The following is a 26,467-nucleotide window of genomic DNA, read 5'->3' on the forward strand; positions in this document are numbered from 1 at the left end:
ATGGACACCGAGCCGCCGACAGAAGAGTCCGAGATCAAGGAAATTGCCGAAACAGCAATCATAGCTAAAGACCCACCTAAAGATGAAGAAACCTCATCCGAGATGAGTATCGATAAAGAGGGAGAGTCTTCAGAAGAAAACAAATCAACAGGAGGAGAATCAACAGCCAAAAAGGTAAGTCAGGTATGACCTCCATCTCTTGACCAGTTGATTTGTCCAATCAAGACATTATCGAAAGATTTTTTTGAAATAGAAGTTATATTATCAAAAGATTTTTTCGAATTAGAAAATTTATTGTCAAAAGATTTTTGCAAATAAGAATTTATGTTATCAAAATATTCTTGTGAATTAGAAAAATTATTAACTAATAGTAAGTTAAAAGAAACGCAATCAATAGCTTGTCAATTAAAGAATCTTGACAAACTAATAATAGATAATAACATGATACAATTTTCTGCATGCTTAATATTGTTTGCTTCAAATATGAAAACTTGTGATTTGAAAAATTAATGATAGATTAAAATGGAAATTTAAATATTACAATATTAGAGAATTGGATCTAAATTAAAAAAAAACTTAATTTTAGTGCTTTCAGCGAGAAAATTAGACATCGAATTTCTTTATAAGAGTTTGTCTAAGGAAGTGGTTGTTGCTCTAATAACCAAGAAGACCTAGTGTCTCACCACTACCTGGAAGCCAAAGTATTGAAATAAAAATGTTTAATTAACTTTCTGATAAAAAGCATTAAGGTTGAAATTTATAATGCTTTAAAAAAAGTTTTTTAAACATGTTTTGGAAAGTTTTCAGAAAAATTCTCTTTCATAAATTGTTTTTTTTTTTGGAAAAATTCTCAGAAGATATTTTTGCCTAAGATAAATTTATTTTTCTGTTGCAAAATATCTAACTTAGAATTTTGTTTAACTTAGAAATTTTTCTTTTACTTAGAAATGTTTTCTAAAAGTTCTTTAAAATAATTTTCAAAAGTTTCTAAGTTATAACCCTTAGATTTTTTTCTTGGAACCCCATTTTTTTATGTGATCAAAGGGGGAGAAGGAAAAGTATAAGTTTAGGGGGAGGTAGACCAAAATTAAAAATTCTATCTATTTGCACTTAATTGCAAAATTAGTTAGTTTAATTTTTATGTCTATTTTTACCCTAACTTAACTTGGGTTGCTCACATCAAAAAGGGGGAGATTGTTGGAACTCCAAGGTTGTTTTGGTATGATCAACAAGTTAAGTTAGGTTCTGTGTGTTTTTAACCTTGTGTCTAAGTGTGCAGGAGCTTAGGAGCATAGGTACTCGAGCGGAATATGCATTTAGCGAGAAGGATGACATGCGGTGCGTCCGAGGGATGAGGCGCTATGGAAGAGTACACTGACGGACGAGAAGAAAGCGTGCGGTGGTTCTGAGGGACGAGAAGCCGGAGCGGAAGACTGCTCGAGGAGCAAGAGACGCAGCTAGCAAGAAGGTCGACATGGGGTGCGACTGAGGGACGAAGACTGCGGATGAGTACGCTGGCGGACGAGAAGGAAGCACGCGGTGATTCCGAGGGACGAGAAGCCGAGCGGAAGCCCACTCGAGAAGGCCGGAAGTTGGATTCGGGTGAGCCCTTTTTTGGATGGCCGAGATCACCCAAGCTAGCAGAGCCAGAGCGAAAGACTCAGACCGAGACGAGCTGAACTAGAGCAGAGGTCCCGGACCGAGAAAAGTCAACTCTGTTGACTTTCTTGGTCCGGGCGCCCGGACCCTACTTTTTGACCGGATCAAGTTTTGACTCGATCTGAACGTTAGGGGATAAAGTTTATCCCCGTAGGGTGCCCGGAATCCTTCGGGGCGCCCCGACCAAGGCTATAAATAAAGCCTTGGTCCAGAAGCTTATCATCGATCACAAGCAATTCATTTCCAACACTTGTAGGCTTTGATTTAGAGTTGAGCTTCTGTTTTCTGCACTTCATCATTGTACGAGGCTTCTCCGCCTGAAGGAGTTTTTAGTGCGATCATTTTCCTTGGATTAACAACCTCCCCGATTGTAACCAAGTAAATCACGATGTGCCTTGTCCTTTCTATTTTTCTGTTTAAGTTATAATTTATGCAAGTGTACTATTGAAAGATCGAGAAGGGTTGCGTTTTTATTTTTGTAGGCTATTCAACTCCCCTTCTAGCCGGCCCAGCGGTCCAACAGGGCATACTCATACCGAGTGGTGTGAAAGCTCGCTTCAGGTTCCTATTACCTCCCAAATGTAGATGAAAAGACTTTGGAGTGGCCTTAGAACACAAATCATCTGCAACCCTATAGAGCTTAAGAGTACGCCTGTAATGAATTAATGTATTATGTTAAATACTTACACTTATAGGTAAATTTATCTCAAGAGCCCTATGCCCCAAACTCTTGAGTTATTGGACCGAGTTATAAGCAAGCATGCTTTCGTGCCTATGCCCCAGACTCTTGAGTTGTTCGATCGAGTTATAAGCGAGCATATTCTCACGCCTATGTCCCAGACTCTCAAGCCGTTCAACTAAGTTATAAGCGAGCATGCTCTCATGTCGATGTCTCAGGCTCTCGAATCGTTCAGCTGAGTTATAAGCAAGCATGCTCTCGCACCTAAGTCTTGAGCCGTTCGATCGAGTTATAAGTGAGCATGTTCTCGTGACTATGTCCCAGACTCTCGAGTCATTAGATTGAGTTATAAACGAGCATGCTCTTGCGCCTATATCCCAGACTCTTGTATCATTCGGTTGAGTTATAAGCGAGTATGCTCTCACACCTAAGTCCTAGACTCTCGTGTCCCCAACCGAATTATTTTGCACAGCAGAGATATAAGCATGCTCGCTCATGCGCATAAGTTCTTGACCTTCGAGTCACTCGACATTCCTTACAAATCGTCGCTCGCTAGGCACACTGCATGGAGTGTTGCTCATGGAGAACTCATCTTATAAATATAATTGTTCCATCAGTAACAAAAAGTATGGGAAGAATAAAAAAACTGAGATAACACAATGATTGCAAATGTATGTTTATAGCTTCCTACCCCCCCCCCCCCCCAGCTCATGATACAAGTATTGTTACATTATCTAATCAATTGAGTTTGATGAAGAGGTTGGCCGAGAATTCATTTAAAATTCATTAGCGATCTAAGGATCATTTAGGTGGATCGACCGATAAGTATCCTGCCTCGTGGAGCTACGTGACTGCCCCATCAGCTTCATATGAAAGCATCTTTATAGTACGTTAGTTAAATTCTTGAAATTGAAGGTAGGTCGTTCGCCTACCTCAAACTGTTCATCATCTCCTACCTTGTAAACTGCTAATTCATACTAGGAAGCCATCAGTTCGGACCTGGCCAGCCCCAGCTCAGCTTGTAGAGAATCAAGTTTGATATCCTAGACATCCAAGTTCCTCTATTGGTCTAGTATCAATAGATTCTTGTTGGTGTAGTGGGACTGACAAGAGGGGGGTGAATTACTTACAAGAAAAATAAACCCCTTTCTTGATCCTTTGATTAGTAGCACAATAACAATAATAAAAGAAATAACAACTTAAAAAGAGTAGGTAAAAGGTCAGATTTTTACTTGATTACAACTTAGGTGGTTGTTAATCCAAGACATTGAAAAGCACTAGAAGATCTCCTTCGTTGAAGGTGGAGAAGCCTTTTACACACGTTGACAGCTCAAGAATGACTAGGGAAGATAATACAGAAGTTGTTATATATTTTCTAGGTCTTGGGGTCTTTTTATAGCTCCTGAAAATCTTATCCAAGGCTGAAAGACACCTCCAGGGAGGCAAGCGAAGATAAGGTTTTATCTTTGCTAACTGTTACATTTTGCCCACTCTAAGGCACCTTCCATGGGTGGTTGAAGGTGCCTTCAACAGGGTTCCAACCAAATTGAGAGCGCCTCCAACAACTCCACAGCTCCCCATTGGCTCTTTCGCTGCTCCGATGCCTTGGATAATTTCATCCATTCAGAATCGGGCTCATCCAAACTCATCTTCTGACATTCTCCTCGAGCAGGCTTCCTCCCCAACTTCTCGTCCCTCAAATGTCGTGCACATCCTTCTCATCCACTGGTGTACTCTTCTGCAACACCTCGTCCCTCGGATGCACCGAACCCATCAACTATTTTCCCGTATCATCCGAACCATCTTTTGGCCTTCTCCTCGAGTAGGCTTCCTCCCTGGCTTCTCGTCCCTCGAGCGTCGCATACGTCCTTCTCGTCCACCGGTGTGCTCTTCCACAACACCTCGTCCCTTGAATGCACCGAGTCATCGACTCTTTTCCCGTGTCATCCTTCTTGCTAACTATGTGTTCTGCTCGACTTCTTGTATTTCTAAGCTCCTATACACTTAGACATAAGGATCAAACACACACATGACCTAACTTAACTTGGTTAACCATATCAAAACTATAATGAGATACTTATAATCTCTCCTTTTTTAATGTACATCAACCCAAGTTCAAGTTAGGGTTAAAAATACAATAACATAACTTATGTAAAGAAGTTGCAATTAGAATCAAATATTGTAATGAATTAAGCAATAAAAATCGTAATGAATTAAGCAATAAGCAATAAACTTCTTACTCCCCTTTAACTTGTACTTACTTCTCCCCCTTTGATCATATCAAAATAAAATTTGGAGAAAATAAAATAAACTATTAGAAAATTTGAAATATTTTTCTAGGGGTACTTAACAAGAATTATTAGTAAGCTAACATGTTTTAGATATAATTTTCAAACATTTAATAACTTCATAGAAAATGACTTAACGATAATTTTTTAAAAAAATATTTTACTAATTGAGACAAATAAATAAATAAAAATAATAAAAATAAAATTTAATCTAACAAAGATTTTAGAACTCAATATAGGTTCATATCTACTGAATTTATTAAAAAATTTAGAGATACATAGTTTTTAGGGATTTTCCTAATTTGTCCTTGGTTATTTCCTATGTACCAATCAATTCTATCATTATTTTTTAATGCTGATCGATTTTCGAAAGATATTCGAACTCAAATATGCATAGTTATTTTCTAGTTTTTCTATCTGTGCTTTCAATTTTTCATTTTCTAACTTTAGATTATCAAACATGTCTAAGGGGCATGACTTTGCTAAGTTTAATTTTAACCTAGCATTATCTTTTTCGAATTATACTATGTTTTTTGAAAGCATTTTAATAAATTGGAAAGATTATTTGGGAGAAAATGCATGTACCTCACTTACCTCGTGTTCTGATGCTCTCCCTTCATCGTAGCTTTTTTTTGAAGATCCTCCCTCTTCATCAATACTCATCTCTGAGCTGCTTTCATCTTCTCCTTGGTGGTTTGCCATTAGAGCTAGTCTATCATAGACTTTGATCTTGGATTCAGAGGATGATGACTCATCCCATGTGACCTTCAGATTCTCGTGCTTTAATCTTGTTGGTATTTTGCCCTTGTCCTTCTCCTTCTCCTTCAGTTCGGGGCAGTCATCCTTAATGTGCTATTCTCCTTGACAGTTGTAGCATCGAACCTTCCTTTTGCTCCAAAAGTGATTTCTCGCCTGTGACTTATTAAATTTATTTGATTTAATAAATTTACTAAATGTTCTTACTATTAGGGTCACTTCGTCTTCATCAATTGACGCTTCGGAGTCTGGATCATCCGTTCTTATCTTCAGAGCGATGTTCTATCTGGGCTCCTTTGATTCTGCACATCTAGATTCATAAAGTTCCAAAGTAGAAAATAAACTTTCTAATGTGCTTACCTCTAGATTTTTAGAAATATAATAGGAGTCGACAATTGAGGACAATTCAAGTGTCCTTGGAAAATCATTTAATGCGTACCTTAGGGAATCTCAGTTTGTTACATTTTCTCCGAGATTTGTGAGTTCGGTGATCAACTCCTTCAATTTAGCATGTAGTTGCACTACTGATTCTCCTTCTTTCAGTTGGAGGTTGATCAGTTAGCTCCAGAGCAGATCCTGTTTCACGAGCTTGACTTTGGGCGTACCTTCATGTAGCTCTAGGAATTTCTCCTAAAGTTTCTTTGCTGATTTGTAGGTGTCGATTTTGCTGACTTCTTGCAGAGATAGCATGCTCAGCAGATAGAATTCGGCTCGTCCATTTGCTACGAAGTTCGTTTGCTCCTTCTTGGTCCACATATACTCTTATTTTTCTACTCCTTGTTGGTCTTTGGGAGCTACAAAGTCATATTTAATTATCAAAAGAATTTCAAAATTAGTTTTAAAAAATACCTCCATGCATTTCTTCCATAACTCGAATTCTCCCTCGAATTCGGCGGGTAGAGCAACAAGTAATTCATCTTTTCCCTTGCAAGATTAACATCCAACATCTTTTATAGGGACAAGTGGTAGGCATTGGTAGATAGTAGAGGCAACTCTAAATATGAGGGAATTAAATCAACAATGATTTGGTTTGATGTCACTTGTTCAATCCTCCCTGTTTTTCCAATATGTAATGGAACTTGTTCAATATCCTTATTAAATCTACAACTGTAACTGTCAAGTGTGGAAGATGATTGTCCCTTCAGGACGGTGCGGTAGTTGAGGCATGGATTGTTATCATATGAGGTCTTAGGATCGAAACTTGGCACGCCCGACCATGTCTTTCCTCATATCTTGGCCATCTGCACTAATGGCTAGTAGCCACCCATAATTTACCTCCTCCGTGTTAGTCTAGGGACGGGTTGGCAAAGGTGCTGGGAGCGAGCGAATCACCTTTTTTGCCACATAAGATGTTGTTTGCCGAGTCCCATCTGCACTTCCCGAATTTACCTTAGTGATTGATGAGAAATTTTTATAAGATCGGACTGGTCACTTTCAAGATTAATCATTTTAAGAGCCGGATACCTAGATTAAACTTCATAGAGCTCATCAAACATGCAAATCAATCTATTTGTAATACTAACTTTGCCCCAAAAGTATTACATATATTCCAATGTGCATTCAGTTGATCCAATGCTATGCCTAGAATCTATAAAGTTGTAAGTTGCATTAAACTTTGACACTGTACCTTGGTTTTCAATGTAGTAGTCGACAAACCATAATATTATTACTTTGAATTCACATGCCCCCTTAGGACTTAAATCATAGTTAAAAACATCATGCTAGTGACCATACATTTGAAGAATTTCTCATAGAGGGCCATCATAGAATGATGATGAAGTGTGAAAATCTAATGACGACAAGTGAATATGTGAGCGACCAAGGACAAAACTTTAGAGTTGGGTGGCAATGACCTAAACTGAACTATCACCCAATAATAAGTTCAACTCTCACTCTATTTATCAAGGCAATCAATTGGGCTATGTTAGTTGAAATGGCCTACCAAAGAGGGATATTTGGAACATCGAATAGGGCGGGCACCATTTCAACAACGACGATAATAAATGAACCTCTTTTGATTTTTAACAATAAAACTAAGCTTCTCTATTAATCTCTATATTTTAGTCTCACATTTTTTTTTTTTGCAAAGTTTCTTAAAGGCTATGTAATATAGTGTGATAATTTGCTTCTACAAATCAGTACTACACGAAAAAAGTGTAACTCAATACACCTAAAAGCCTAAGAGATTGAATTTCATTTTGTTATTTTCAAACAACTTTAGTATAATATTTGTCTTTCAATAACATTAGTGTATCTGTAGTAAAAGGTTATAACACTCATCTAAATAGTCTAGTATTATCAGTCCCTGAGTTAGATAACAGGTAGATAAATCATGAAAGCTTCGTCTAGTAACAGTAGTGTATGTAGGGGGTGAGGTAATCCACAGGACTTCAACACCCGCTGGGAAGCAATGACATTGGTTTATAATGTTAGGGAAACAATGTCTTCCATGTTGAATTAAACCATATTATTTTGATGGTTTAGCAATATATTTGATTTTGTTACATCTAGTGTAGGTTTGTTATGTTAGGATGACTTTAGCACTCAAGGGAAGGTGGCTCAGATTGAGTGGTAATTGGAGTTCTTGAGAATAAGGAGTCTAAATCAAGGAAGAGTTTGATGAACTTAAGGGCAGAGGTTGAAGATAAGGGAAAGCTCAAAGTACTCGAGGGTGAGGACCCTTAATTAAGGAAGAATTTATGAACTTGAGAGCAGGAGGCTTTGATCAAGAGGATGCTTGGAGTAATTACTCAGCAAGATTAAGAGCAGGAGGTCCTGATCAAGTGGATGCTCAGAATACTCAACGAAGAACCTAGATTGAAGAAGATCTTAAGAAGTTGAGGATAGGAGACCTAGATTGATGATGCATAGACTTGAAGGACTTGAGAGGTGTATTTCTATATTGATCCTGCCTGAAATCGAGGGAGATGACATACTGGGTAGATGACGCTGCTATTGACTATGAATAGACTCTGAGCTGGAGAAGAGATGACATCAAGTAGCCCTGTTTATGCACACCACAGAGAGAGCAAAGGGAAATATTAGAGCGAGAACCAAGAAGGGGGTCTCTGGTGCAAGCACTCCAACGCTCAAATCAGAACAATGGTCAAAAAGTGGAGGAGAAGATGAACAGTAGAGTAGATGCGTGTGTACGAGCTTGCATGAATAAAAGCGTACCTAGCCAACAGAAAGGACCCCTTTTTATATCGCCTCTCATAACCTCCGTAATAATGAGACGATACAGAATGTTTGGTATCAAAACACGTCAGGTAATGGAGGATGCACAACGGTCCTCCTCTATGTAGAGAAATGTTCCATTACATGCATGTGTTAGAATAACGGAATATTCTCTAGTGAATAGTTGTTATTCTCTAACAGGTTGGTGTGATTCCCTTATAATATTGTCTCCTAAGAGATTCAGCCAGCTCTAGGGCTAGACAGGTATATGCTGAGAGCCTTATTTGTAAGAAATATTGGGAAGTGGGGAGATAAGTCTCATAGATCCGACCGACTCTGGGACTGGACGACTACATGCTAGGAGCCACGTTACAAAGTATGGAGAGTTAAGCCCCGTAGATCTGGTCGGCCCTATATCCGCCCAGGATTATGCTGATATTCTTACTTTTGAGAAATAATGAGAGTTGGGAAGCTAAGTCTCATAAATTTGATCGGCTCAAGGGTCGAGTGGCTATATGCTAATAGTTACGCTCATAAAGTGTGGGGAATTAAGCTCGGTAGATCTAGCTGGCTCTAGGCTGGGAGTTCTATTTATAAGAAGTGGGGAGCTATGCCCCATAATTCTGGTCGGGTATATGCCCACTTGAATTTATGTTGGGGCTTTGCCCACATGAAGTGAGGGGTTACACCCCATAAATCCGGCCGGCTCTTTGTCCGCCCGAAATTATGCTACGAGTTATGCCTATAAGATAGCCCATAGGATATGAGGAGATACACTCCATAACCACTATAAGAAATTTTAGATTTAACCACACCTAATAGACAACAGTTTTTCGAGAAACTGTTGTCTTTTTGCCATTTAACAACGGTTTTATTAAAAATCGTTGTTGTTCACCATAATTTTTTTTAAATGACAACAGTTTTTAAAAAACTGTTATCTAATGTATGTCAAAGACAACAATTTTTAAAAAACTGTTGTCTAATGTATGTCAAAGACAACGGTTTTAAAAAACTGTTGTCTTTTAGTGTTGCTTATGTGATAATATACAACAGTTTTATTAAACTATTGTCTATTGAATATTGTTGAATTATAAAAACACAACAGTTTTTTTAACTTCGTTAAAAAAACCTAAAACCCACTCTGACTCCTCCTTCGCGACTCCTCCGTGAATTTTTAAAACCAAGGTTTCTTATTTTTCCCTTACTTTCCCTTCTCCACCGAATTCCTTAATCCCGAGCCCTCACTCCCGCGACACCGCCGAACCCCTTTCTTCATCGCTGACTTCTTCCCCTAAGCCTCACCTCGCGACGCCGCCCTCTCCATCCTCCCTTCCCTCTCGCGAGTTCCTGGGCGTTGCCGGCCTCTCCTCACGCCAACATCAGAGATGAGCCCCAGCCGCCGGTCTCCTCTCTTCCTTGTGTGCGAGCAGGCGATCTTCTTCTTTCCCTCACGCGGACAACACAGCAGCGATCCTTCTCCCTCGCTCGAGCACTGCGGACCACAACCGTCGATCCTCTTCTCTCCGAGCCGTGCCTTAACTGGTCAGGCAAGTATACTTCCATGTGATGGTATGAGATCTGTGAGGTGATGATTAGGTTGTTAGGAGGAGTCTAATTTCTTGTTGGTGATGCCCAATTTGTGGATTGAGTCGCGATTGGATCTTCTGCCGTGATGCTCTAGCCTTCCTATGCGATGTTCGGGTTTTTTTTTATCGGATTTGGGGGCTTTAGGGTATTGGTGGAGAATGCTTTTGTTCTTTTCCTTCTTGCTTTTGAATCTGTGGAAGTAGATCGTTGGATTTTGATTTGGTGAGTTGATGACTGGGCTTTTGTCAAGATAGAAACCCATAAAGATTAGGTTTGATCTAAGCAACAATGATTCCTCTTCGATACTTTGACTTTTCATTTATTCCCTTTGTATTGATCTTGAATACATGCACTCGAGCATTGACACTCTGAATGGATGCTTGATATCCTTTGATCGTGAGTAAAATTTTTTTAGAAGTAGCCATGATAGGCACTTGGATCCACACTCGTGTCAGATAATCACACCTGGTCCGAATATCATTTCCTTCCTTAATAAATACTGATTATACCACAAATTCCTTCAAAGGGGTTTCACGATGTTGTGGTGATTATTGTTATCTTTCATCATGTGCAAATTCCATGGCATACGTGCAACATATGAAGACTAATTATGCTTGGTGTAGCATGGAATGATAATTGCAATTGTACAGTTCTGTGCACTACATTGTCTGATGTTACAAGGCTGCAGCTAGATATTGTTCATGCTATGGCTAGGTGATCCGGCGGTAAGAATGGGGGACCCACTTCCTGAAGGGTCTCAGCTTGAGGACCGATGAAGGGCTGACTAAGCGGTTAATGGCCGCGCCGAGCAGCTGAGTAGGTCCGAGCGGAGCTAGAGATAACCCATCCATGGGCTTGGGTTTCCGACGCCAAGGCAGGATGATCGAAGGGCCGAGCGGGAGTCCGCTCGGTCGGGGCCAAAGGGCCGAGCGGGTTGTCCGTTCGGCCCAGATAAGGGCGAGGGTACAAAGGTAGCCGAGTGGCCTATGCGCTCGGCTCGGGATATGAGATATCAGCCGAAGCATGTCTGATGATTAAGCCGTACACAAGATCGCACGATGGAGGATCTTGCCGTCACATCATGGAAAGGTTGATACAGTAGCAGTATGGCCTCATGAACGTCTTCCTGACAGATCCATATCTGGGCATGGCCCTTCTGACAGATCCATACCTGGGCATGGTCAAAGGCAGGTGGTTGCTTTGATTGGCGCGCCCAGGCTTCTTCGAGAGGTCTATATATGGCCTCCATTTCTTCACCAGAGGTATGAAAGAGTCTTCATCTTGAGGCCACCTTTTTGTTATTCCTCGCCTGACTTGAGCGTCGGAGGGCCGTCGCCGGGACACCCCTCCCGGCTCGGTTTTGCTGCAGGTTCACCGGAGCACTCAAGGATCCAGCAGGGAGCGCCACGTGCCCAGTGTCCGTTGACTCCTGGTTCGGACAGGATCAAATTGGCGCCGTCTGTGGGAACGCTCCTGCATTCGAACGGGAACGATGGACGAGGCTGGACGACAACACACGGTGGCGCTTTCAACAGAAGAACTCGATGCTCTGGTCGAGATGAGGGCCGCCAAACTGGTGGAGCAAAAACAGAAAGCAGCGGCCGGAGCAACAAGCAACATCTGCGTCGGGTGGCCGAGCGGAAGCACCTCAAACCACCGTTGCATTCCCTCGGGCCTTATTTCGCACCCCTGAAGCCGCACCAACTCGAAGAGATAGAGGCTCTTCTTCAGACGAAATGCCAAGGCGGGATGACAGAAAAGGGAAAGCTCCCCGGGCGGACTCATCTCCCGAGCGGATCAATCACCAATTCTCGGAGGTTATTCTACGAGACCCTCTACCCAAGCACTACGTGCCTCCGACGATCGGCGAGTACAACGGAACAACGGACCCGGATGATCATCTGGGTAAGTTTGATAACACAGCTACACTCCATCAATATACAGATGGAGTAAAGTGCCGCGTCTTCCTTACGACTCTCTCGGGATCGACTCAACGGTGGTTTCGGAGGCTGCCGGACGGATCCATCACTAGCTTCAAGGACTTCCGAACGACCTTCCTCCACCACTTCGCTAGCAGTCGGCGTTATCAGAAGACAAGTGTCAGCTTGTTTGCCATCAAGCAAGAGTCGAGAGAATCGCTTCGAGCTTACATCCAGCGATTCAACCAAGTGGCGATGGATATCCCAACGGCCACATCGGAGACGATGATGAATGCCTTCACGCAGGGCCTTGTGGATGGGGACTTCTTCCGGTCGCTCATCCGAAAGCCGCCCCGAGATTATGATCATATGCTACATCGGGCCAACGAATACATAAATGTGGAAGAAGCACAAGCCGCCCGGAAAAAGGAAACTCCTACCGAGCGGACACCTATTCATGCCGAGCGGAAACAACACGCCGCTCAGCAGCCACCTAGAGGACTAAGGGCCGAAGCAATCCGATCCCCCCACGCCAGGTCGCACGTACAAGAAGTGGCTGCCGCTCGGCCCAAGCCAAAGAAGAGGTGGACCCCTATGTTCTGCTCCTTCCACCAGACGGATACGCATAACACGAGGGATTGTCGAAGTCTTCCTTTCGTGGCCAATCCCATTCCCAGGAATGCCGAACGACGGTCTCCTCCCATCGGCAGGAGACCAAGGACCCATGAAGCTGACCGGACCCGCACCGAAAGGCGACATCAACAGACACCCGATCGGCATCGATCCCTAAGGCAGGAGAATCGCCGAGCGTCAAGAGAACGATCCCGGCCGTCCGCGCGGGAAGAGGAAAATAGAAGCAATACCTCCCGAGGCGAGATCAACGTTATTGCTGGTGGGCCGACCGGAGGAGACTCCAACCGAGCCAGAAAGGCGGGCGTCCGGCAGCTCCAGATCCACGCGGTCGGTTGTAGCCAAGAGCGGGCAAGTGGACCGGAAATCACTTTCGGCCCCGGAGACTTAGAAGGAGTAGAAGTGCCCCACGATGACGCTCTGCTCATTAAGGCGGTAATAGCAAATTATACTATTCACCGCATATTTGTTGACACAGGGAGCTCGGTCAACATCATATTTAAGAAGGCGTTCGATCAGCTGTAAATTGATCGAGCTGAGCTGCTGCCCATGACAACAAGTCCAGCCGGTCGGACAGATCCGGCTGGCTACCTCGCTGGGAGAGGAGCCGCTCAGGAGGACCAGGACAATAAATTTCGTGGTGGTTGACTCTCCCTCGTCCTACAACGTCATTTTGGGACGACCAGCGCTCGGCGAATTCCGAGCGGTCGTCTCAACCTTCCACCAGAAGATGAAGTTCCCCGTCGAAGACAAAGTGGGAGAAGTACGGGGAGATCAATTAGCAGCTCGGCGATGCTATATCGAGATGGTCCGAGCAGAATCCAACTCTGCTCGGAAGACACCTCGAATCGAGGTAAATGTCATCACCGAGAAACCTCCTGCTTTAATTTATGATGAAAAGGAGGAGGTTCAGATCCATCCGACTCGATCGGAGGCCACGACTTTTATCGCCTCTGATCTGGAGGAGGAGCAGAAGGAGGAACTGATCCAATGCCTCCAACGAAATCATGATGTCTTCGTCTGGTCGACACATGAGTTCCCCGGAATTTCGTCGAGCCTGGCTCAGCATGAACTGCATGTCCGACCGGACGCTCGGCCAGTGAAGCAGAGGAAAAGGGATTTCAGTGCCGAGCAGAAAGCCATCATCCGGGCGGAAGTACATACGCGAGAAGTGCAGTTCCCGAGCTGGCTGGCTAACGTAGTATTAGTCTCCAAGCCGAGCGGCAAGTGGAGAGTCTGCATCGACTTTCGGGACTTAAACAAAGCGTGCCCCAAGGACTTCTATCCTCTGCCCCGGATAGATCAGCTGATGGACTCTACGGCCGGCTGCGAATTAATTTGCATGCTTGACGCCTATCAAGGATATCATCAAGTGCCGCTCGCCCGGGAAGATCAAGAAAAAGTAAGCTTCGTAACGACCGACGGCACATATTGCTATAATGTGATGCCGTTCGGATTGAAGAATGCCGGGGCCACCTATCAACGCTTGATGAACAAAGTGTTCAAGGAGCAGATCGGGCGTAATCTGGAAGTCTACGTGGACGACATTCTTATCAAATCCGTCCGAGCGGCCGATCTTTTCCAGGATATGGAAGAAACCTTCCGAACGCTGCGCAAATATGGAGTCAAGCTAAATCCCCAGAAGTGCCTGTTCGGAGCAAAAGGAGGGCGTTTCTTAGGGTACATAGTGACCGAGCGGGGAATCGAAGCAAATCCCAGCAAGGTGAAAGCTCTGTAAGACATGCCGCCCCCAAGAAATACAAGAGAAGTGCAGAGGTTGACCGGTCGGATAACTGCTTTGTCCAGATTCATCTCCAAAACCGCCGACCGGAGCCTTCCATTCTTCAAGATCCTGCGCAAGGCTACTAAGTTTCAGTGGGATGAAGAATGTGACAGAGCGTTCGAAGAATTGAAGACATATCTCAATTCTCTGCCAGTGTTAGCCAAGCCGATCGGGGGTGAGTCACTTTATATTTATTTGTCATCGACTGAGCATGCTGTAGGCTCAGCACTTGTGAGGGCAAGCGGTGAAGAGCAGCCGATGTATTTTCTAAGCCACATTTTAAAAGATGCTGAATCTCGTTACACCGGACTCGAGAAGTTGGCTTTTGCTTTGGTTCTAGCCGCTCGGCGCCTTCGACCGTATTTCTTGGCTCACACCATCATTGTCCGGACGAACAGTCCACTCGGAAGAGTACTGTTGAATCCAGAAGCGTCCGGACGGCTCATCAAGTGGACGACAGAATTAAGTGAATTTGACATCCAATATCAGCCCCGCTCGACGATCAAAGCCCAATCCTTGGCTGATTTTGTGACCGAAGTGCAAAGGCCAGAGCCGGAAGCTATGTGGAGAATATATGTGGACGGGTCCTCCACTCGGCTCGGAAGTGGGATTGGAATATTGCTGCTCTCGCCTCAAGAAGAGAAGATGCACCTATCCGTCCGGCTGGATTACAAAGCTACCAACAACGAAGCAGAGTATGAGGTCCTCATAGCCGGATTGCAGGCAGCCCAGCATGTGGGTGCCGGTCGGGTGACTCTCTATTCGGATTCACAATTGGCCGCTCAACAACTTTCTGGCACCTTTGAAATCAATAGTGTTCGGCTTAAACTCTACGTTGAGGCCTTTGAAAAACTCAAAGCTATTTTCCGAGAGGTCCTTATACAGAAGATCCCCCGAACGGAGAACCAGACAGCAGACGAGTTAGCCAAACTCGCGAGTTCAATAACACCAGTTGCCATTCAGCCACCAATTGAAAAAGTACTGCTGGTGGCGCACGTCGATCGGATGCAAGGCCTCACGTTTCCAAGCGACTGGAGGACACCTATTATAGAATTTCTCCGTTCGGGCACCGCACCCTCCGATGAATATGCAGCCCGGCTCCTCAGAAGAAGAGCCGGTCGGTTTACACTCATCGGAGATCAGCTTTACAAGAAAGCTTTCTTGCGTAAGCTTGGAGGACTCAGCTTACATCCTCCAAGAAGTACATCAAGGGTCATGCGGGGGTCATCCGGGCGGGCGCTCATTGGCCAAGAAGATCCTCTTGGCCGGATACTTTTGGCCAACTTTACAAATAGATGCCGCTCGGACAATATCTACCTGCCTTTCATGCCAGAAGTATCACAACTTCTCCCACCGACCGGCCGAAGAAATGAAGGCAGGTCCGTTCGACCAATGGGGAATGGATATTGTCGGTCCATTTCCGATGGCGGCCGGGCAGAGGAAATTCTTACTAGTGGCGATAGACTATTTCTCCAAGTGGGTGGAGGCCGAGCCGCTAGCAAAGATCACTGAACAAATGGTTAAAAAATTTATCTGGCAACACATCATTTGTCGGTTCGGCATCCCTCGCCGACTAGTGTCCGACAACGGGCGGCAGTTCACAGGGAAGATGTTAGAGGATTGGTGCAAGAGCTACGGCATTGAGCAACATTTCACATCCGTGGCCTATCCTCGGAGCAACGGGGGAAATTCTCCGTATTCTGCGCGCTCGGCTCGACCATTTGGGAGGAAGTTGGCCGGATGAAGTGCCGAGCGTCTTGTGGGCCATCCGAACGACGCCAAAAGAAGGGACAGGAGTCACACTGTTCCATTTGGTATATGGTGGCGAGGCCGTCATTCCGGTTGAAGTCGGCGTGGAGTCCGCCCGGATCCAGAGCTACGATGAGGACAACGCCGAACGGAGAAACATGGAGCTGGATTTGGTAGAAGAGGAGAGGGCAAGGGCGTCCGTTCGGCTGATGGCGTACCGTCAACGAATGAAGCAAAACTATAACCGGCGCGTCATTCCCCGATCATTCCAGGTCGGCGACCTTGTCTGGAAGAAAGTCAAGCCGGTCGGCGACGTCGGCAAGCTTGAAGCTCCATGGGCAGGTCCCTTCAAAATCATCGAAAAGCTCCGCTCGGGTGCATATTATCTGGAGGATGAGGAAGGTCGGCAGCTAGATAGGCCGTGGAACGCGAACCACCTCCAGCCTTACCGGGCAGGGTGAAAGGTGTGCCTATGTAAATCATCTTGTGTACTTTTTTCGACTGAATACTTGAAATGCAGAAATGAAAAATCAAGAGAACAAATAAGACATCGCCAACAAAAGAACGAAGGCCCCGAGCCGCTCGGCCGGAGGTAAATGGGTCGAGCCAAGCGCTCGAAAATTGAAGGCCCCGTACCATTCGGACGGAGGTATATTATCCTAGCCAAAATGCTCGACGAAGCAGACCCTGAGTCGGTCGGCCAGGAGTACGTTCTCCAAGCTATGGAGCAAAAAGATGAAAACACATGGAGCATTCTCCGCTGAACGGCGTATGCATTTAGATTCGTAAGCAAATGACCCGTGCCGGTCGGATGGGCATAAAATTTGTTCGAGCACAGGAGAAGAATATGAAGGCCAAGGTCGCTTGACCTGGTAAGGAGTTAGCCTTGAAGGTCATCTAGCCCAGACGTTAAACCGTAGAGCCGCGCCGACCGGCTATAAAAACCGAGCGGAAAACCGACGAGCACCGTCGTTAAAGATCGAGAGCCGCGCCGATCGGCTATAAATATCCGCGCCGACGAGCTCCGTCGTTAAAGATCGAGAGCCGCGCCGATCGGCTATAAACATCCGCGCCGACGAGCACCGTCGTTAAAGATCGAGAGCCTCGCCGATCGGCTATAAACATCCGCGCCGACGAGCTCCGTCGTTAAAGATCGAGAGCCGCGCCGATCGGCTATAAATATCCGCGCCGACGAGCTCCGTCGTTAAAGATCGAGAGCCGCGCCGATCGGCTATAAACATCCGCGCCGACGAGCTCCGTCGTTAAAGATCGAGAGCCGCGCCGACCGGCTATAAATATCCGCGCCGACGAGCACCGTCGTTAAAGATCGAGAGCCGCGCCGATCGGCTATAAATATCCGCGCCGACGAGCACCGTCGTTAAAGATCGAGAGCCGCGCCGATCGGCTATAAACATCCGCGCCGACGAGCTCCGTCGTTAAAGATCGAGAGCCTCGCCGATCGGCTATAAACATCCGCGCCGACGAGCTCCGTCGTTAAAGATCGAGAGCCGCGCCGATCGGCTATAAATATCCGCGCCGACGAGCTTCGTCGTTAAAGATCGAGAGTCGCGCCGATCGGCTATAAACATCCACGCCGACGAGCTCCGTCGTTAAAGATCGAGAGCCGCGCCGATCGGCTATAAATATCCGCGCCGACGAGCTCCGTCGTTAAAGATCGAGAGCCGCGCCGATCGGCTATAAACATCCGCGCCGACGAGCTCCGTCGTTAAAGATCGAGAGCCGCGCCGATCGGCTATAAATATCCGCGCCGACGAGCTCCGTCGTTAAAGATCGAGAGCCGCGCCGATCGGCTATAAACATCCGCGCCGACTAGCTCCGTCGTTAAAGATCGAGAGCCGCACCGATCGGCTATAAATATTCGCGCCGACGAGCTCCGTCGTTAAAGATCGAGAGCCGCGCCAATCGGCTATAAACATCCGCGCCGACGAGCTCCGTCGTTAAAGATTGAGAGCCGCGCCGATCGGCTATAAATATCCGCGCCGACGAGCTCCGTCGTTAAAGATCAAGAGTCGCGCCGATCGGCTATAAATATCCGCGCCGACGAGCTCCGTCGTTAAAGATCGAGAGCCGCGCCGATCGGCTATAAATATCCGCGCCGACGAGCTCCGTCGTTAAAGATCGGGAGCCGCGCCGATCGGCTATAAATATCCGCGCCGACGAGCTCCGTCGTTAAAGATCGAGAGCCGCGCCGATCGGCTATAAACATCCGCGCGGAGAGCCGTCTAGCCCAGACGTTAAACCGTAGAACCGCGCCGACCGGCTATAAATATCCGCGCCGTCGAGCTCCGACGTTAAAAATCAAGTCGGTCCGGCGACTATAAATACCCCGAGCGGACGAACGAATATCAGAGTAAGAAACCGCGGAAACTACAAATATTAAAACATTCAGGCCCGATTGGGGGTTAGTCCTTCGATACTCGGCGTTTGTTGACTTCACGCAGGCAAGATACGTGCAGAGCGAGTAGGCCTCCCCGCTCGGACTTTATGCAATGGGCCAAGCCGATCGGACGCGTGAGGGAGAACGCTTAAGAGCATGACTGACTCTAAGCATCAACGTTAAGCAAACAGAAGAATATTATGGATAATGAGTAGGAAGACAAGCAAAGGGGCATCGTTTCATTAGAAGAAAAATTATGCCGAACGACACGTACAAAAATTTTACATCCGCCGAGCGGATGAAATACAGAAAGTACTTGAAATAACCCGCGTCACTCCGGATCCTCAAAATTAAAAAAGGCGTCCGGGATGTCGTCAATCATGGCCGCCAGTTCAGGAGGGGGAATGCTCAGGTCAGCAGGAAGGTGCCCCCCTTCTTAAAGTATGCCGTGGTGACCTTGACCGCCTCGATGAAGGTTGAGGAGACGTTGCCACCGAACTTTTCGCCAAAGCGCTCCGAGCGGAGGTATTCCTGGCGCGCTGCTGCTAGGCGACTCGGCTCTCCCTCCTTATATTTTTTGAGTGCCGCTCGGGAAGCAGTTAAGGTATCTTGGACAGCCTTCAAGTCCACCTCGGCCTTTGTGCGTTCTGCTGAACGGATCTCCCGCTCAGCATTCAGCTCGGCCTCTAACTTCTTAGACTGCTGATCTAGGGCCCGGACTTCGACTTTCATTTTGTCCAGATCAGCAATCGCCCGCCTATTCCGGCCACTGGCGCGCTTCACGTCCCCGTCCCGCTTCTTCACCAAGTCTTCGAGTCGGGCCACCTCTGCAGCCAGATCGGCAGCCTTCTTCTGTTCAGCCTCTAGAGCTTGTTTCTCCCGCTCGGCCGTGGGACCTCTCGACACTTGGAGTTTTTCCAGGAGATCCTCCAACTCGGCTAGCCGATGGCTAGTGGCGATTTGCTCAGCCCAGCGCTGTAAAGGAAATAATGAAGTCAGGAACCAAACCGTAACATGACACAGGAAGAAAAATGAATTTACCTGAGTGGCCTGCTGCATGTTGTTGTCGCCGAGCTGCTTGGGCGTCATGAGGGCCACTTGGATCTGCGCGTCCTCAAAAAGCTTGGCGAGCGGACCCGTCAAGGTTATTTCGTGAACGGGGCTCGAGGGCCGATCGGCGGACAGTAAATATTCCTCCGATGGGAATCGGAGGGTAGTCTTGATGGTCGGATGACCGGACGGCGCTTCTTCAGTCGCGGCCGCCTGATGCGAGGACTCCCCTATGGTAGAAGTTTCGCCCAACCGACGTAAGCGGCGACGAGTCCGGGGAGGAGAGCCGGAGGGCTGTGCGGTAGGCGAAGCCACAGGGGTCCCGATCTGTGATGGCGTGCGAACAGGCGAAGTTACGCCGATCGGCGCCTGTGGTTCCCCCTCTTGGGTCGGCGGAAGGCTGGAGTCTCTTCGACGTTTTCGCCGAACCTCCAATGGTGGATCCCCGACCTGGGGGACGCCCAGCTCGGCGGGGGCTGAGGAAACAGGATCCGCCTCAACCTCCGTTGAAGCGGATGGGGCAGCTTCTGTTTCAGGGGCGGACTGTGCCCCCCTCTCCTGCATCTGCCGGGCGGCTGGGGATGAGACCCCGCTCGGCGAGCTCTTTCTTGGTGGCCGCCTCAATCTCCACGGCCTTCAACTTCAGATGATCAGTAGCCTTGGAGCGCCACATGACTTCAGCTGCAGTAAAAGAAATTAAAATCAATTAGACAAAAAAGACTAAGAGAGTAAAGAATCCTTACTCATGCGGAAGGGGAGATTTGCTCGAACGGGAGACAATCCGAAAATATACAACACCCCCTTGAGCAGCAACTGGTCGATCTTGTATTGCTGACCGGACAACCAGTTCGCCGCATGAAGATAGGCTGGATTGCTTCTGAACTTGCCGAGCTCCGGCTGAGTGGCACAGCGGTCTGCCATTTGGTTCGGAATGCTGGCCGCTCGGGAAGTCGGATATAGAAGAAAAACTCCTTCCAGTGTTTGTTGGAGGTCGGCATATTATCAAAAAATTTAAAGCCTATTCTACTTTAGAAAATAAAAGTGCCCGGCTCGGATTGTTTGGGATAGAAGAAGAAGTGGAATATTTTAGGGTCAAGAGGGATACTGTGCAGCTTGAAGAGGACGACCACCCCGCTCAGCAGCCTAAAGGAATTCGGCACAAGTTGGCCGAGCGGGATGCGAAAATAGTTACAAACCTCTAAAATAAAGGGATGGGTAGGAAATCTAAGGCCGCCCTGGAATTGATCTAGAAAAAAACAAATGGTGCCGATCGGGGGGTCATGGGGCCGGTCAGTCGGGTCGGCTATAACTATTTCATGGTTATCAGGAATCCCATACGTCCGAACAAGGCGCCGAGCGCCCTCTTCATCAAACCAACTCTCCATGGTCGCATACCATGGGCCGTGAACGTTGGTGGCAGGTTCGGAGGAGCTTGCCATCTTGGAGAGGCGAAAGGATAGCAAGAAATCGAAGGAAGGGGAACGAAAGGGGCGAAATGAGCAGAGGAGACCTAGTAAGTAAAGGAAGAAGACTCACTGGGAAGGAAACGGGCGGAAAGAATCACCGATGAGATGATCGCCGCCGAAAAACAAGAACTGGATCGTCGGAGGTCACGGCAGAGAAAGAGGCAGAAGGCAACGCGCAAGCGAATAGGCGGCGAAGGGAGGAGACGGAGGCTTTATACGGCTGAGGTCGGTCGGCCTCCGCCGTCCGATCTAGGTCACGAGAAACGAGGACGCCATCAGGCCGTCCATTTCAAACGGGGGCGTCCCATCGTAAGTGACGTCGCCGCCACACAATGGTCGACACGTGGCGCCCTGTCACCGAGCGCAATTAATGCGCCCATACCGCGCATGCTTTGGCTTAATGAAGAGGATTTGCGTGATTTTCGAGAAGATTTAGACAAGCAAACATCCAGGTTGAGCGACAAGACAACCAAAACGAAGAGCCGAGCGGCTGAATTTGGCAGAAGGGCCGAACGGCCCCAGAGATATTATAAGCTACGGAAAGGCGGCGACCGCCCGCTCGGACACATATAGTCCAGTCAGTCGGACTCACTTCCTCCTGATCCGGCGGTAAGAATGGGGGACCCACTTCCTGAAGGGTCTCAGCTTGAGAACCGATGAAGGGCTGACTAAGCGGTTAATGGCCGCGCCGAGCAGCTGAGTAGGTCCGAGCGGAGCTAGAGATAACTCATCCATGGGCTTGGGTTTCCGATGCCAAGGCAGGATGATCGAAGGGCCGAGCGGGAGTCCGCTCGGCCGGGGCCAAAGGGCCGAGCGGGTTGTCCGTTCGGCCCAGATAAGGGCGAGGGTACAAAGGTAGCCGAGCGGCCTATGCGCTCGGCTCGGGATATGAGATATCAGCCGAAGCATGTCTGATGATTAGGCCGTACACAAGATCGCAGGATGGAGGATCTTGCCGTCACATCATGGAAAGGTTGATACAGTAGCAGTATGGCCTCATGAACGTCTTCCTGACAGATCCATATCTGGGCATGGCCCTTCTGACAGATCCATACCTGGGCATGGTTAAAGGCAGGTGGTTGCTTTGATTGGCGCGCCCAGGCTTCTTCGAGAGGTCTATATAAGGCCTCCATTTCTTCACCGGAGGTATGAAAGAGTCTTCATCTTGAGGCCACCTTTTTGTTATTCCTCGCCTGACTTGAGCGTCGGAGGGCCGTCGCCGAGACACCCCTCCCGGCTCGGTTTTGCTGCAGGTTCGCCGGAGCACTCAAGGATCCAGCAGGGAGCGCCACGTGCCCAGTGTCCGTTGACTCCTGGTTCGGACAGGATCACTAGGTAAACCCCTTTCAGTTGGCTATGTTATAGTTTGCTGTGAGTCTGTACCCATGATTACAGTTTGTTGCACACTGGATCGCTGAACAATCTACTGTTGTTGAACCTTGTATTCGATGATAGATTTCAACATGCAAGACTCACCTCACTATGGCTAAACTAGGCTTGAATTCTCATCAACGACACATGAGAATCACATGTATATGGAATATGGATTGCGCACAAATATGGACCATAAGATTCCACGTTCTTTTTAGTATAACATTGCTTTTCCTATCAGCCATAATGCTATCTTTGTGTGATGGCTAACAAAACAAATTGCAATCTCACACCATGGTATTAAAAAGCTCATGCTTGGGCAACATTGAGCCGCCTAGATGGTTTTTGAAGAGGACTAAATAGTGACATATGAGATATGTGATCTGTATGTGCAGTTAAAACCTTTTTCAGTTCATATAAACTAAATACTTATTTTTTTGTTTGTCGATTTGTCAAAGTTGGTATGGTGTAGTCAATATTAACTTGAGCGTGGCATGGATTTCAACAAGCCTAGGATTTTTTTAGTGTGTATGATCCTTATGTGGCCATAAGGTTTATGCAGTTGCATAAGCAGCTTAGGCAATGGCTTTCTAAATCTGTGGTTACCTGTTAACTTATATTAATTGGATTGAATATTAGTTTAGAAAATGAAAGAACCTTGTTTGAAGTTCTGGTGATTCATTTTTTAAATTCTAATTTTTTTTATACTAATATCTGAGCGTGTCATATGTCGGATTGGATGGTTATGCAGATAATTGGCATCCTATGGTATATTGTTGGAAAGCTGAAGCTAAAGCAAATTTTTCAGCCTCCCATTATTGCCTCAGTGAGTATTTGATTTGAAAATTATCTTTTTGAAGTTCTAATTTTCAATTCCTTGTCCTTGTCACTTGTTATTAAATACTTTATACTTAAAACACTCTCTGGGGCTTCTTATCTCATGGACATTGGGATCTTAATTTATTTATGCTTTTAGAGTGAAGAGCAATGATGTTGGCATGCCTAGTATAATGAACATTTTTTGTGTTGAGATAAAAATGTGAACTTCATATTTGTTTGATTTTCTGTAATGAATGTATTAGTTTAACCGGTCAAGATCAAGTATCATCTCATTGACTCTTCCTAATTTCCTTCCTCTGTTTTTTTTATGAATTCTTTGATTATGAAGAAATACAAACTTGCCCATTTCTCATATTGAAATTTTAATTTTTTCCAGATTTTACTCTCTTGTGAAATGAATCAGAGTTTCATTTTGTCAATACCGGATGACTACTTTTTCATTGGCAACATCCCTCTAAACCAAAATTTTAGTTTAGCAAAGCAAACTCCCAACCTTTACAAACTCTAATAAGTTAAAACCCCTGCCTTCACTAGAGTTTTATAATGAAACTTTGAGTACATTTGGCAAAAGGGCAAACTTTTGGGGGGTAACATGAAATTCTCTGAATTTTTTGTGGTGGTTATTTGAATTATTGTATTGTTACCTTCTGTTAATGATTGTCTTTAACATGTTATGCAAAAGCAATATTTTGCATGATTACTTTAATGATGTTTTATATGGGATTAGGTATTACTAATGTTTTATATGGAATTAGGCTTTGGCTATCATCATTGGCACTATACCATTTTTGAAGAACTTCATCTTGACTGATGATGCCCCGCTATTCTTCTTCACTGACAGCTGCCTTATTCTTGGGTATTGATCTGTTTCCTTCTTTGTCTTTGCCAATTTTCTCATGCTACTGAAATTTAGAACCTTTTCATTTAGTAACACGCAAATAGAGTCTTAAAACAGAAAATAGTTACCTTGTTAAGGTTGAAAAAGTATGAAGATTTCTATGAATGATGCTAAGTATGAACTGTTTAAGAAATGTCAAGTTGCAATCACATTCTTCTATGGTAAATTTAGATTAGAGAATTAAGATAACTTATTGGCCATCCATTTTTGTAACTATTCTAATTGCACTATAGTGAGCTAATAAGATGAGCCTGATATCTGATGTTTGGTTAGTGGTTAATGACAGTTATTGCATAATTTTTTTGACATTTAAGGACCTCTGCTTTGGAGTTTTGTCTGGTTAATGACTTGGTTATTTGCATAACCTTTTAACACTCAAGGACCTTTATTTTTTGTATTTACATTCAAAGCAAAAAATATTTTAAGACCTGAAGGATTGTCTATATTTTGATTTCCAGGGAAGCGATGATCCCATGTATTTTGCTTGCTCTGGGTGGAAATCTTGTGGATGGTATGCAATCTTCCATTTCTTATGTAACATTTCTTCAAACACATATTGATATCCTATGTCTGACAGCCTAAAGTTCTTTTGCTGGTAGAAGTTGAACAAGTACATTTAGTGATGCTTGATGAAATAGTTGACATAAAAACTATCCATTGGGTTTCCATCTTGAATCTAGAATATCCAGAATGTTACATGCTATATGGCACTTTGTTGTGTTCCAGGCTCTGGCCCAGGCAGCAAAAGACTTGGTTTACGAACAACTGCTATCATATTTGGAAGATTGGTTTTGGTTCCTCCTACAGGACTTGGAATAATCACCATTGCTGACAAGCTTGGACTTTTTCCCAGGGGCGACAAAATGTTCAAATTTGTCCTGCTGCTGCAGCACACTATGCCAGAAAGATATGTACAACATCTTTGTCATCATCATCTTTATGCCATTTATTCTGGGGAAATGACTTAACTTACAATCATATGCTATTTACCTCAGGAAAAAGATAATGACCATACCCAGAAAGGAGAAGAAAAGAGAAGCTAGGAGGGAGGAGAAAGCACAGGGTGTTTAGAAAGCATATATAAACTCTGCATAATACCTCAGGGAAAAGGCTGCAGTTTTCGATATGGTGTTTAGAAGATGCACAGGGTATTTAGAAGATGCATAGGTAGAGAAGATTTGATCCAAAAAAACAAGATATTTTGGACTTCATATATATGTGTGATATATTGTTATGGGTACTATTTAGTTTTGTAAACTTTTGTGATGTTTGGATGTTGATGTTTGGTACTTTAATGATGTTTGGATGATGATGTTTGGTACTTTAATGAAATTTGCACTGGATGATGATATTTTGTAGATATATTATTTAAATAAAATGATGGTTATTAAATGATGGAAAAAATTCAGTTGTTTATTTATTGTCAAAATATTGTATATTGTACCCACAGACATTAGTTTAAATATGTGAAACTGTTGTCAATGGCATTAAAAGACAACAGTGAAAAATCATTGTCAAACTGATGTTAAATAACATTGTTGGCTAAAAAGACAACGGTTTTTAACCGTTGTCATTGGCTAAAAAGACAACGGTTTTTAGTCGTTGTCGTAGACAGTTCAAAACTGTTGTTGAAGAGCCTATTATTAAAGGCATACGTTCAAAGACAACGGTGAACAACTGTTGTCAATGAGAAGATAACGGGTCTTTACCGTTGTAAAACTATTGTCTATTTTCAAAGACAACGGTTAAAAACTGTTGTCTTTGTCTTCAAAGATAACGGATAAAAACTGTTTTCTTTGAGCACCCCCTTTAACAACACAGCCTTTAACAACAGTCCGAAAGGGGCTACGACAACGGTGAAAAACCGTTGTTGTAAGTCTTTTTTCTTGTAGTGAACCCAGGTCGGATTTAGGTCCGCCCAGGATTTTACTGGGAGGTCTTGCTCCTAAGAGGTGGTTTATCCAGATACGCACACCCAGACTTTGACCACCACATCGCCTTGACTTTGATTATCACATTATCTTCAAGACCACTTGCAACATGTCATATCACAAGCTTTCTCTTCAAGTATAGTCGAAGGAGGCTCATGACCAACTGACTAGACCTGAGTCTATCTACCATTTGATCATCAACCCGGCTGGTCTCCCAAAGTTGCTACCAATCTTTATCTTCCTTGAAAAAAAGGTCTACTAGGCATTTAAAAGGCAAGGTATGATA

At 45.1% G+C, this 26,467-nt stretch overlaps 1 protein-coding gene across 1 annotated transcript; it reads left to right on the top strand.

The window, feature by feature from the left end:
- On the top strand, positions 1-25,218 carry LOC122022968 (protein PIN-LIKES 6-like). The gene is made up of 5 exons (XM_042581069.1): positions 1-174; positions 23,264-23,338; positions 24,108-24,208; positions 24,709-24,761; positions 24,977-25,218. Exons 1-5 carry the CDS (start codon positions 1-3, stop codon positions 25,216-25,218), a joined length of 645 nt encoding a protein of 214 aa, XP_042437003.1.
- The last annotated feature ends 1,249 nt before the right edge of the window (positions 25,219-26,467 follow it).

The sequence above is a fragment of the Zingiber officinale genome, chromosome 9B (genome assembly GCF_018446385.1).
Source record: "Zingiber officinale cultivar Zhangliang chromosome 9B, Zo_v1.1, whole genome shotgun sequence".
NCBI lineage: Eukaryota > Viridiplantae > Streptophyta > Magnoliopsida > Zingiberales > Zingiberaceae > Zingiber > Zingiber officinale.

Coding starts and splice junctions, on each gene's coding strand:
- LOC122022968 (XM_042581069.1), top strand. CDS start 1: ATGGACACCGAGCCGCCGACAGAAGAGTCCGAGATCAAGGAAATTGCC. Junction 175..23,263: donor GAGAATCAACAGCCAAAAAG/GTAAGTCAGGTA, acceptor ATGGTTATGCAG/ATAATTGGCATCCTATGGTA. Junction 24,762..24,976: donor GGGTGGAAATCTTGTGGATG/GTATGCAATCTT, acceptor GTTGTGTTCCAG/GCTCTGGCCCAGGCAGCAAA.